Below are 13,783 nucleotides of genomic sequence, written 5' to 3' on the forward strand. Positions count from 1 at the left end.
TACATCCTTATGAGCTATATACAATTCTCAACTTTGCAGACTTGTGTTGTCCAAGATCAAACACTTATGGGAAAGACAGTTGGTCCCAGTGACTGCTCCTTTTTTCATGTATTTGTCTTGGTGATGGTTTGCATTTGTAATTTTAAGTTTGGCTCTGAAGTTTTAAGGGTAGGATGTCTCCCTGTGCCCACGGGAAACTCGGGGTATACATAGATTAAGGAGCTTAAGCCATATCTAATGAACAACTTGTTAGAAAACTATATTTAAAAAGTAAATACTAGAAAAATAATTATATTATGCCTTTTTTAATACAGGTAGGACAACTTAAGTGGAATGAGATACAAAAGTTAAATTAGGCTTCATAATAAGTGTTTAATACAGATGAGAGGGCTCAGCTGACACTGTTGCTTCACTGTCGCATTTTTTTCTGTTTGGTTCTAAGTTAAGCAATGTTGAGGTAAATGTTAGTGGAAAAGTTTGATTTGTATCTTCTAGCTAATGCAGGCCAGATGAGAAGTTTACAGTCAATACTATGAATCTGAAAGATCTGTTAATCTTTAGGTAGACAAAATTAATTTCAAGTCAGTTACTCCTTGAACTGATAAATTCCTATTTAGTCAATAAAAGCTTACATGGGACTAATTAACTTAATTTCAGTCAGAGCACTGTAGGAAGTAAATAAGAAGATAAATGTTTGCTTTGGCTATTCTGGGGCAGAGAGGAAGAGGTGGCAGGAAGGAGGGTCAAGAAAGGGAAAAATAATTTGTTGTCACTACTGTGACAAAAAAGAAAAGTAATATTAGATTTAAATATGTAGAGAGTTGTCATAGACTGATGTCCTATATCTAATACCTACAGAAAGGCTGAATCTCGCCACACATAAAGTCTGGCCACAAAAGGTATTTTGTATGATAGGGAGCTTTAGCAAAACATTTGGCAGCTTCACGGTCACATTCGCATGCCATTTTTTGACATTGGTCTTCTAGTGATTCTGAAAGAAAAAAACAATAAGTTTGATGTTAGTCTGAAATAATTAAAAATACCAAATGCAATACCAGGAATTGCTACATCACGCTTAATATGAGCCATTTATATGGTAAATATTTCAACTGCAATGGGAACTGTGCTGAGCTTTTACTAAGGCTTACAGTTCTTTTGTGTTGTTTAGACAAGAGCTCCCTGCCAGGACATCTCAGCAACAGAGACTACACAAGCATTGTTTGGTTTAGCAAAAATTGATAATCAGTGGAACTATCTTGACAGGTGAAAATATAATAATTGGATAAATACTTAAATACTCTTCTTCACCTTTATTAAAGGAGCTCTGATAACTGATGCTTCTTTAGAAAGTGCTACGTGGCCCTCCCTGCCTGCCCTGTTCCTATAGTGAAACTTGAGTTTGGGAAGATATTTTCATTTTCACATACGCTTTAATTTACTAAAGAATGTAGCATTAAAATTATATACCTGAAATAAGGGATGCAAAGATATTCCATGTGCAGCTTAAATCGCTTACCTTGTTTTACTAAGGCATTAAGTTAGGTAAAATGGGTTTAAGTATAATGAAATCCATGTCTGGTCATATTTGGTTTATAATTGTAGTGCTATCTTAACAGATTTCTTGGCATGAACTTTTTCTTCTACAGCAATATATTTTGGTTTTATTGTGCCAGCCCAGAAATGTGTGCATTTTCTCTCTGCAACTGTCTGTAAACTAAAGAATCCTTGATTATATTTTGTTTGAGTATTTAACATTTTAAGAGCATAGCCTAAAATCTCTGCTTGGTATTTGTCTAGGAGCAGAACAAGTGTCCAGTTTTGTTAATGAACTCAAATTCTCCTATGAAATGGTGTTCTTAATGTATGTATGTTGATGCTTCTCTCTGTGGTACACTAGGAGTTCTGTTTCAGCTTTGTTTCTTGATGATGTGCCTACTGTCTTGGCCAGTATTTTAAAATATTGTCAGCATCTGGACTGGAACAGGAGCAGAACCTTTTTACAGCCAAATATGGGTGGATTGTAACTTGACAGTTACTTAAATAGTTTCAGAGAGGAGACCTTGGTACTTCTGGAGTGGAGAAGGATATTTGCAAGTAGAGATTGTGCATGTGGTAGACACTTGGGCAAATTAAAGGCTGAATGAAAAGGAGGGAAGGAAATAGCATCAAAAACTTTTATTTAATTTCAGGACAGGCAAATTCTAAATTGAGATATGAAATGAGGGGTTTGTTTTCTTTAAACAGCCTATGTGTTGCTTTTAAACGACAGCAGACAAACTCGGATACGAGGTTGTAAACAAGTTTTTGTAAGGGTTTGCAAATAATAATGTATTCTCAACCTGATTTTCATTCTAGGAAGTACCATATAATTACATGCAAACTATCAGACACAGCACTTGATTTAAAAAACAAACCCCCCTCACAAACCAAAAATACACATACACAGCCCTAAATACAATCAAAACCCCCCAGACCTAACAACAGCAAGAAAAAACACTGTGAACTGGGGAGAAGGGGCTTGTGAGAATCATGGAATCATTAAGGTTAGAAAAGACTTCCAAGATCATCCACTCCAACCATCAGCCTAACACCACTGTGCCTACTGAACCACGTCACAAAGTGAATAGAAGTTAATAGTTTAAAAAATGTCTTTTAAGTGTGTTGGAAAATATTTGCTAAAACTCGTATTTCAGAGCAATCAAAGTTATCAGGCTGTGGTCAGCCATCTGTTGCAACTTGCACACTAATTATGTAAAAATTCTCAAATTAAGATTTCTACGCTTGTGTACATGTTACTTCTATAAATAAGCATGCTAATCAAATATGCTATTGCCCTGGTGTTTGTAAGATGTAATTGTGAATTCATTCATAGATTGCAGCCATTAGCAGTGGGCTGTGCAACCCATCAGTGGCAAGTATGCCAAAAACTTGTCCATACATGGTAAAAGAAGAATTTTATAGTTAATTAAGAAGATGTCTTTCTGTGAGACAACAAAAACCGCCAAACAAACAAGTTAAACTAAAAAAGAAAGCCCCCAATCAACCAAAAACTGTAACTGTTCACTCACCACACTCAACAGCGTTGTCTTCACATACCCAGTAGTAACTTTCTGTCTTTGGGTGACAACCTGCTTGTTCTGCCTTCGCATAGCAGCAGTCGTGGTTAAAGCAGCACCTGAGAGTAACAGGATGGAGCTTGCCTTAATTCACAATGTGGTGATTTATAACCACACAATCTGGATGGTTTTTATCAGCATGTTTCTTAAAGGGTGTGAAATAAGTCAACATATGTGAATGCTCAGGAATCAAAACACAGAAATTTGTTTAATAGATCACCTGGAAAAAATATTAACTTTTCATATAATCAGTTATGAAGAGGATGTCTGATACACTTTGATCTAGTTGAACTTCTTTGTAGATGAAAATTCAAGGAATCTTTAAAGTGTTCTGTTTTAAACACAAACTTTCATGTGGGTATGCCTACCTGTAGCCCCTTCCAAGACTCAATGCCAGAACAGTCTGTCAGATAACGAACAATGCATTTTTCTACAGTCGTTGATGCTATTGCAATGGTTACTGATAGGGAAGGGATAAGAAAACTTAAGCTATAGCATACTATCATATATGTCATCTTATAGCAAAGTCCTTAGGTAGTAGCAGAAAAGCTGACAGTAGGTAAACTGTTGAGGCATAAATAGGCACAATAATACATGTCATAATACAACTAAAACTGTTTGCTTAGTGTTTTGAGAAAATTTGGAAAATTGCCCAAAATTATGATTTCAAAATTTTCCTCATCATAAGGGGGACAATGAATTTTATAGCCTTTCTGTGGAACTGAACACCATAGGTAAGTATTAATGCTTACAAAAAATTACTCTGCTGATGTAGAATCATTGTAAGCCTAGAATAGCAAGTGAAGGAGGTAACAAGGATCTGAAATGTAGGTTTGCAGCAAAAATATACAAGCTAACTATGCGCCTTTTTTTTTTTTTTTTGGCTCAGTGGAAGAGCAGAGTGCATCCCAAGTGACTGAGGACAGGACAAGGGGGAATGGCCTGAAGCTCCACCAGGGGAGGTTCAGGCTGGACATCAGAAAAAAATTCTTCACAGAAAGAGTCATCGGGCACTGGAACAGCTGCCCAGGGAGGTGGTAGAGTGACCTTCCCTGGAGGTGTTTAAGGAATAGGTTGATGAAGTGCTTAGGGACATGGTTTAAGGGAGCGTTAGGAATGGTTGGACTCGATGATCCAGTGGGTCCTTTCCAACCTGGTGATTCTATGATTTTATGATAAGCTCTATGCATCCAGTCATTCAGTTGCCTCCTGGTAGCCTAAAACCATTGTATTACAGCAGGCACGTGGTGTTCAGATTGCCTGAGGAATTTGTGTCTGTAATAGAAAAAGTTAATACCGTAAGCTCTCACTGGCAATTACTGTTTTCTCTTCTGCTTATTAAATAATTACTTGGTAATTCCATACAAATCTCCATACGAAAAGATCCTGCAGTAGGTAACACTTGAACAGCACGTGCCAGTGAAGCAGCTCAATACATCCATTTCATGAGCAGGAATTGAAAAAAATTGACTTCTAGTGAGTCTCTGTAGTAGTACTAAGGTAAATAAACCTGGAAATGCAGCAGCTTTTGCCATAGTGCAGTCTGTTTTCATGTGTTTACTAAAATTTTTCAAATTATATCAGTCCTCTTTTAAGCAATTTTAAATAAAAATGTTTAAGAATTTTGCGTTTTATCTTATAAACGCAGTATAGGATTAGCTCCATTTGAAAGCCTATTTTTATAAATGGCAGGCAAACATCTAAATTGCGTTAACCATTAGTTGAATAATTCCATTACAGACATTCTTAATTCAGATTCAGTAATATCGTGTTTTCATTTAACTTCTTCTCAGGCATAATTCTGAATGTAAACAGCCCAGAATGTGGCTTAAAACTTCAAAAAAATCAAATTTGTAAGAATGTTTGTTTCTACATTCAATTGGTGCAATTCTTGATTCTATTCAAATGCAGTAGAGTAAGTACACTCGCTTCTGGCTTATTCTTAATATTCTGTAGCTATTAAAACCTGAACCACAAAGAGCAAACCATGTTTTGTGACTAAGCAGCTTCTTGCTACTACGGGACTTTTTCATTGTAGGCCATTTTTTCACTTTTTAAGACTGGCAAACTGTGGATTCTCCATCATTATCTTCACGTCTACAAATTACCAGAACTAGTAACGCTGCTTTCTTTTTTGAAGTGTTCCCAGTTACTGAAGTGGCAACTACATTCTCTAAAATTGTCTTTAAAAAAATCACATCCAAAACTTGAAATATTTGGGCAAAGATTCTAGAAGTTTGATGTCTAATCATGATTAGAATCCTTATGCAAAAAAAATCAGATTTGACCTTTCCATGTATTCCACCCTAAGTGTGAGTACCAGATGTTTGTTTTCCTTTACCTTACAATAGAGATGTCATGCAGGGTGGGGAAATGTATTGTTATAATAGGAAGCTTAAAAATGTAAACCCTTTATTTAACTACTGTAAGCAGAAAATGATCCTCTTGTCAGCTAATGTTCCATTATAAATTCAATCAGTCAATATACTGAGATTCAGTAATAATTACAAAGGTATGGTTTTAGAATTATTTTAGTAACAATTTGTAATTCCTTTTATTCACAAGTTTCTTTTCAACGGTTTGAATGTTGCATTATTTTCTATGTATTATTTTGAACACTAATATAGTGGGATGGGTGGCAGTAGACTCAAATGATTTTTCAATTGCAGAGGGTTTTTTAGTTGTTTTTATAGATAGCTTGAAAGTTTGAGCTTTAAAGCTTTTCCAGGAAGACAAATTCTTCAGCTAAAGAGCAACATAAAAGAAACTCAATAGTACTGTGAATGCAATGTTAATGCAATGAGAGTTTGAGTTAAAGGTAGGTAAGACTGATGTAGATCTACAGCAACGCAGTTTTAGTGCTTAAGAGTTTTCGTAGTCTGAGGTGTGCTTAAACTTCCCTCACTGATGTTAAATAGGCCCAATTCATATTTTAGCCCCTTTACTCTGTTATCTGCATACATTCAGCACTTAATTACTCAGATATATAGTCTTACCAGTCTACCCTGTCCTTGGGCCATCCTCTTCCTCCCAGACCACAGTAGCATCCATAACGTAGGTAGGCAAAAGGAGATCGTCCTGTAGTACATCTAACAGCTCCAGCTAGTTCAAGAATCCCTCTTCGATTTCTAAAATGGGCTTCTCTGGAAGTGCCTTTAGAAACTGTGGGAGAAAAACTAGTTTACTGAATTGAGCATGAGGATATAAAACAGATTTTTATTTATTTATTAACTTTGATAATAAATGCCAATACTTGACAATTAGTGCAGTTTTCTTTTTGACACCTGGGGGCCACACTGCTTCACCCCGTCCCATGTTGCCCCGATCCATAGTGAGCAGAACACTGAAGTTGTGAGTAGCTGCACTGGTTTCCTCCCATTAAGGCAGCATACGGTGGCAGACTTCAGTCCCTTCCAGTCTGAACATCGGCAAGGGCCAGTACACGTTCTGTGGTCTGGATCCACTACTCTGCTGATATTCCATGTCCTGAGCATTGCAATACTTTCTCTTTACCATAACATGCAATTTTGCCCGTGCTGTTATTTTGTGGAATGTAATGTTTTATATGAACGTCCTCTATGATGGGCTTCTGGTTTTCTTCAGTTTTGGACAAAGGAGCCAAATGACTGGTGGTGGAGATGGGGTGGATGAAGAGCAGGGAAATGGGCAGGAGCTTGGAGTCATTCCTGGGGAAACTGGAAGAAGCATTGTTTTTTTCTGTTACATTTTGTTTGGGTTTTGTTGTTTAAGGGTTTCTCACCAGTATTTCTCCAGAACAAGGCTATTTAGGAACTTTCTTATAACTATCCCATGTCAGTACTAAAGCAGTAGGCAGCAGATAAATGTTGGGACACCAGGTGACTGTTTTTAGGGCTTTGTTTCATCCTTCAGGTTGAGTTAATGTGTCAAAGATCCTGAATGGTAATAGGTCGCACTTCTGTACAGTGCAGGCTCCAAGCTATTTGCAGCAATTTTTAAGAAGTTGTCTGAGTACAAAAAAAATTAGTGCAATGCTGCTGATTAGAGTTGTCTTACTAATTAAGCAGACTTATTTTAGTATAAGGAGAACAGTTTATAAACCATAACTTCTAGTACTGGGTACAGACTGAGAAGACATTGACCTTTAACTGATATCTAGAGAGACAGCAGAAAAAATATTTGGACTTTGTCATTGAAGGTTTTGATATTTATTTTCCTACAGAATAACTATATGACTATACAGTTTGTATATAATCAGATTACCCAGTCTGTTATAACAGATTGTATGATTAACACATATCAGCCAGAAAAATATTGTTCCCAGCACAGTTGTGTAACTTGAGATGTGTGGGATGCTGGCAACCTCCAACACTCCTGATTTCATGAAACAAAGGAATTTAAACACCTGATGAAATAACTCCACTAAGGAATACAATTGTTTTATATGCGAGAATGATCAAAAAAAGCTTTAGAAAGAATGTTTACAGCTAGTCCTTACTGATTAAAATAGCCAGGCTTCCCAAGACAATATTTAGTGTTTTTCTGACTAGTGACTACTCCCAGATCTTGTTTCCTCCTGCTGTGTCCCTCCAGTAGTTACTGTACAATAGAAATTGGAACTTCAACAAAGTTTCAACTATTCTCATTGTTGAAAGAAAACTTTTATGAGAGATTAGTCCATCAGTAAACTCAGATTTAACTGGATATGATGTACCTGCTTTAAACGTAAAGGCTGAAGGGAAACCAAACCCATATCAATCCTAAGGGTACTTTAGGCACCATAAAACAGCAGATGGGGAAGGAGAAAGCTCCAAACAAATCTATGCAGTTGTCTTTGTGATTACGTTGACTAAACAAGACAGATTGAAACCCATGAGATGACTTTCTGAAGGCTGAAACTAAGCACTAAAAACAGCCCAAGAGAAAGTAATGGTAACCAACTCCATTCTATTTCTGTTGTGCTTGTTTGAAAGTGTAATTCCTGGTGCCCAAACTAGAGCAACAGTCTGCAGAGCTTGAACTTCTTGGTTTGCTGCCTGTGTAAGTTCCTGAGTGTTGAGATGGTGCTAAATGCAGTTATGGTTTTGCAAGATGTTCTCCACTATACCTTCCTAGTCTCTTTTTCTCCTGGTTTTCTGAACAGCTTACAATAATATTTTAAAATCCTGTCCCTTAAATTTCCATATGCTTAGAGGAAAAAAAATTTAGAAACACAGGTTTTTTTGTGACAACTCATATTTCCCATAATGTTTTACTCTCTGTAATGGGCACACTGCAAACATAATTTTTTTTGCTTAGGTATCTTTATTTATTGAGACGCACAGCTTTGCATAATTATGATACATAACTACATTAATCATTAGTATCTAATGTAGTCTATGATGGTTAGTGTATTTAGAAAGAAATTTTAAGCCATTCTTTCAAAGAGTGAGGCTACAGAAATATTTTTGTTCTTAAATCTGTGTAAGATTTCCTATACTGATGTTTCCTTGTGCAGTTATGGTGCCCCAGTAGTTCAGAACTTGAAACTCGTGAGTAAGCCAATTTTCTGATGAATCTCCAAGATCTTGACCGAAGTGGAAACCTTTGAATTGTACTTGTTGCAGAGAATGGGCTCATCTTGTTGCCCAGACCACTGATGTGCTATCTCTACAAACTGTAGTCACATGTAAGTTTTTTTAAAGGATGAAAATTTGCCTGTTTGGATATTGTGGGCCAAGCATTCAGAAACATGTAAATGGCATTTCCCTTCCAGCCTTTGGATTGGGTGACTGTGATGCCTGACTCAGAGCTGCCCGATCAAAGCTGGGCTCTCTGTAATGATGATTCTAGGCTGACAGAAGCAGTGAAGTAGTCTTTCATTGCTTTCCTTAATGTTCTTGCTGAGGTTTGTGCCATGCCAAGGATGAAGTCTGAAGGATGATAGAAATGCAGAAGGAATAATAGGGGCATGCTGAGGTCAGGAAGGGGAAATTGGGGCAAGTGAGCTTGGTAGGACCTTAAGTCGGCCCCATTATGAAAGCATCTTAGCTTATCGTCCTCTAATCGTGCAATTGCCTTTTTTCCCACCCCAGACCCTGTTTCATTCTGTGCACAGAATCTGTTATAAGAATGAATTGAGGCTCTTGTCCTTTGGATCTTTATATTTGAAAGACTGGTTTGGTGAATTTGCAAGTTGTGTAGTAAAGGATTAAAAAAAAAAAAGCATAAGAAGACAAAAGAGAATTTCTTAATTAAGGCAGCTGAATGCTATTCTGGAAAACTGGGTTTTGTTACAACTGTCAGAGGTTCAGTGTGAAGTTAATTTAATCACTTTAAAACAATACCTATCAATGTTTACTAATAGCATTTTCCCAGCTTGCTGAACATCCTAGGGTTGGAGTACCAAGTTACCGCAACACTTGTCAAGAGACAGGCTCTGAGTAGTTCAAGTTCCACATAATTTTTAGTAGTCGTACATAAAATTGGGTTCTAATGTGTCACTACGGGAACCTAAAATTAGTGGATGCTTTTTTGTGTCAGCCCACCTACCTCTCTGAAAAAGAGGGATGGTAGTATAGTTCTACAGAAGCCCTTTCAGATACTATTCTGATGAATACCTCCTAAAGCCTTTGAGGAAATGGACTCGAAATTTACAACTGGTCTTTAGCACTGCTTAATAAATAGGACATAGAAGACAAAAAAAATTAATTAAATACTTGCACAGTGAGCAGTCGCTATGTGCAGCGATGGGGCTGGGGTCCTTTAATTATGTTCTCACATCATAACTTATTCATAAAGACTGACTAACTCAGGACAGCGCAGTTAAGGTCCTGTAGGCGATCTCAGTTCCAGCAGTTCAGTTCCTCGCTGAGGTGCTCTGTGCCCGAAGCGCCCGCAGAAGGTGCGCTTCAACACCCAAAGAGCAGCGTGGGTACCGTGGGCTCGGCTCTGGCCATCGTCACACGCTCGGGCTGCTCTGAAATAGTGAATTTCTGAACACGCTTGCGTGTTACAGATGAGCTTTAGTAGACCTAACACGAGTCTCTCTAGCAGATCCCCCGCCTCGAAGCTGGGGAGAGGGGGGATGGAAGCTGGGCTGCGATGCGCAGCAATGCCCCGCGGGCGAGCCGCTCCAAGCCCTTCTCTGCCAAGCGCTCCCTGTCTGGGACCGCTTCTCCCGACGCTTTCCCCTCCCCGCCGTCCCCCCGTCCCGCGGCGCTGGCAGGCGCGGGCTGTACTCACCGGCCGCGAGCAGCAGCAGCAGCGGCAGCAGCAGCGTGGCGGGGCCGCGCGGGGCCATGGGCTGCGGGCACCGGCGCTCGGCACGAGTGGCAGCGCGAGCCGCCGCGCCGGCTTTAAGAGGCTGCCGGGCGCCCCGAGCCGGGGCAGCGCCGCGGGTCGCGCTCGGCGCTCCATCCGCGCAGAGGGAGGAGCTGGGGCCGGCGGGGACTCGCCTGCCCGCGGCGGCAGCGGCAGCCGCTCTGATCTACAGCACCTCCTACGTCGTTTCGTCTAGTTCGGGAGAGCCCTGATGGCGCTGAACGGTGTTGTAAGTTATTCCGGTGCTTAATTATAACCGGTGCTGAACATGGGCACCTGTACCTGCGGTCTGGATTTGCCGCAATTCATCTCCCAATTGATGCTTTTCTTGGAGGGCTAAAGAGCTACCGACTCCTACACTGGTTATGGTTAGTTGTAGCTTGATCAAAATAACTTTTTAGTCTTCCCTCAACCAAAATGGAGCCTTATACTGAGTATTTTTCTTGTATGTCATGTAATCTTTCCATATTTTTTCCATTACCTGTCCAACTCTTGTATCATTTTGTAAAACCTACACCTAGATGCCCCTGTTGCAGTTGGTTTCGTTGCCCTTCTCCACGTGAGGACAATACTTCTTGCTTATGTGTGATTCTTCCCCTGTTCACATGTTCAAATGTTTCACCAGACCATGTAGTAGTATTGGACTGAAACCAGTGCGTTTCAGTAGTTCAAGACACTGAGATCCCTGATTTGGGTACTGATTTCTCTGTGTGTTGATTTGGTTTGTTCTTTTCTTTTTTTTTTTTTTTTGTTTGGCATTATTATATTCCAGGATACAACTTCTATTGGATTCTATCTTTACACTGCTATGAAGAAGAGATTAAAAAAAACGGGGTTTCATGGAACTTAGAAAGAACTGCTACTTGATTATGTCATTGAAGAACAGCTGGTAGTTTGATTGTGGCTTTTTTTGTAGTGAATAATATTTTCATCAAAGAAATGTTTTTTTAATATCCATATTGAAGGATAATTCTACTTTTGCACTGAAACACTTAGATTTCTGCGTTATATAATTTCTTAATCAGAGTAGAAGTAGAAAATCATACATGGTCTGATTCTAAAAGACAAAAAACATGCACAGCCAGATTTGGTTTTATGCTCTCATTAATCTGTGCTCTATGAAGTGTTTGTGTTGGCACTGAAGGTCGGATAGCTTGGGCTAAATATGGAAGCATGTCAGTTGAAGGTAGGATATTGGTAGGTCTTTGTATACCTGATAAGGCTTTGTGCAGCTAAGTGGGGAACACCAGAAATGGTATGATAGCTCAGTCAAAACTGCACATGATGCTTGAACAAGCAGAAGGGATCATGGTAGGAACTTGGCAAACCAGAAGAAAGCAGGGTTTCCAGCTGGAGAGCCTGTATTCTGCAAAGGGAGGGAAGTCAGAGTGCTGTGTGACCATAACTTCCTACTGATGGGTGCCAGGTGGCTTCTGATACCAGATGCTATGACATTGCCAGCTAGTTTTCCTGTCCCGGTCTTTTTCATGTTATCAGCATAGTGGACCTCTGCTGCCACTGTGTTTCCCAACAGAGGTGGACTAGAGTACTAGTGAAACAGGATCTGTGGCAACTGTAAATGTAGTCAATGACCCCAAAAAGTCTTGGTAGTGCACAAGGCAACAGAAACCCCATCTCTTTAGAACATACTAATTTTTTTTTAAGATTTTGCTACTGCCACCAATCGGGTCAGGGCAATTTTCCTGTTACTCATGGAGTCACATTGCTAATTACTGTTACGCTATTTTCATACTGTCACTTATATTGCATTTGTTTACTGACTCTTCCGGTCAATAAGTCACGCCTATTAAAACATTTTAATAGTGTTCAACAGCAGTTTAGTGAAACTTCCAGTTGAACAGTATCCCATCCAGCATACCATTGGATATGACAATGAGCAGTATTCAGGGGAGAAATAGGAATTACATTTCATCTTTCTTCTTCAGGAGACTGACTGATGGAATGTGTTAGTGCACTTGACGTTGGATTAGTGCAGTTGATAGTTTTTAACTGAAGGAAAGAATAATAGAATCATAGAATCATCAGGTTGGAAAGGACCCACTGGATCATCGAGTCCAACCATTCCTAACACTCCCTTAAACCATGTCCCTAAGCACTTCATCAACCCGTTCCTTAGAGACCTCCAGGGAAGGTGACTCGACCACCTCCCTGGGCAGCCTCTGCCAGTGTCCGATGATTCTTTCTGTGAAGAATTTTTTTCTGATTTTTTTTCTGAAAGTAAGTAAGCTTAAACCCATTGAAAAATCAAGGTAGGCTGAAATGTTCAGATTACAGCTGCTTCTGTTAGAAAGTAGGCAAAGATGTGAAGTGGCAAAACCTATGCAAAGTGATGAAGCTAGGAATGCCAGTCAGGAGTTCTAATTCCTAGCAGTTATAGTAAAAGTCCAAAGGAGAACATCTAGTGAAATTAGGGTGTGGGGAGAAATCTGATAGAAGGAAATACTTTTACTGAGGGGGAGTTAGGTTGTCCAGCTAATTGCTGTGGCACATGGCTAAGAAAATATACCTGTAACAGATTGAAAGTTAATATGGATTACAATGATATAATATTTTTTTTAAATAAAGTTAAAACTCCCTTTAAATTTTTAAATAAAAATTTATGTGGCAGTGCAGACCTGTAATATTTGCTTTTTGCAGTGTTCCTTTTATCTGAAGCATTTGGTAACTCGTATAAGCCATATGTAACAAATAGCATTTTCCTTCTGACTGATGAAACCTTTCTTTCTGTCAACTGGAGCTGTGCAGGGGCGAGGAGAAGCATTTGTTTTTCAAATATAACTTCTCAAACAAGGTTGCTTGTGCTCAATGGTTGCTTTAATTGAGTTGGGTTTGAATCTAAGTAATAATCTAATGTAATTGAGATAGGTACTTCTACTGAGGAATCTTCTTCTGTACTAGTAACAGAAGAAGATGGTTCCATTAACACTTTTTATTTAGTAAGAGCAGTTATTTTTACTGAGAAATGAAAAGGCACTGACCACCTGTATTGCTCAAATTTACATATACGCTGCAATTAACTGTTAGCTGTACTAACGATAATGAGTATGGAAATACTAGGCTCTATAGGCATCTAGGTGAAGTCCTACAAAATTAGGATCCTTTTGCATTAAGCATGTGACAATTAAGCTATATAACGTAGTTGCTGAATTAATAAACTAATAGAGAACATTGAAAGAAAAGATTTTTCTATTGTAAGAGATGGGAGTGAAGGTGTGGTGATTTGCTCAAGGTGTTATATAATGGCAGTAGAAGAGCTGGGAAACCATACCTTTGTGTTCTACATCCCAGCTTAAGTCCCAGACTGGGTTCTTCTGTGGCACTGAGTCCTGGAGAAAAATAAGGAAAGAACATGCATGCCTCACTAT

General features: G+C 39.0%; 1 protein-coding gene across 1 annotated transcript; it reads right to left on the reverse strand.

The window, feature by feature from the left end:
• Positions 1-63: 63 nt before the first annotated feature.
• Positions 64-10,570, reverse strand: PLA2G10 (phospholipase A2 group X). Its single transcript, XM_054080617.1, has 4 exons — positions 10,320-10,570; positions 6,113-6,278; positions 3,069-3,175; positions 64-991 (listed from the first exon to the last, which is right to left on the reverse strand). Exons 1-4 carry the CDS (start codon positions 10,375-10,377, stop codon positions 846-848), a joined length of 477 nt encoding a protein of 158 aa, XP_053936592.1. The 5' UTR covers positions 10,378-10,570; the 3' UTR covers positions 64-845.
• Between the last annotated feature and the right edge of the window lie 3,213 nt (positions 10,571-13,783).

This window comes from Cuculus canorus, chromosome 15, assembly GCF_017976375.1.
Source record: "Cuculus canorus isolate bCucCan1 chromosome 15, bCucCan1.pri, whole genome shotgun sequence".
Taxonomy (NCBI): Eukaryota; Metazoa; Chordata; class Aves; order Cuculiformes; family Cuculidae; genus Cuculus; species Cuculus canorus.

Bases quoted from the DNA above. Each gene is read 5' to 3' on its own strand.
- PLA2G10 (XM_054080617.1), bottom strand. From the start codon at position 10,377: ATGGCCCCGCGCGGCCCCGCCACGCTGCTGCTGCCGCTGCTGCTGCTG. The intron at 6,279-10,319 runs GTGAGTACAGCC...TTTCTCCCACAG, and splicing joins GCTGCTGCTGCTCGCGGCCG to TTTCTAAAGGCACTTCCAGA. The intron at 3,176-6,112 runs GTAAGACTATAT...TGTTACTCTCAG, and splicing joins CCCAAGGACAGGGTAGACTG to GTGCTGCTTTAACCACGACT.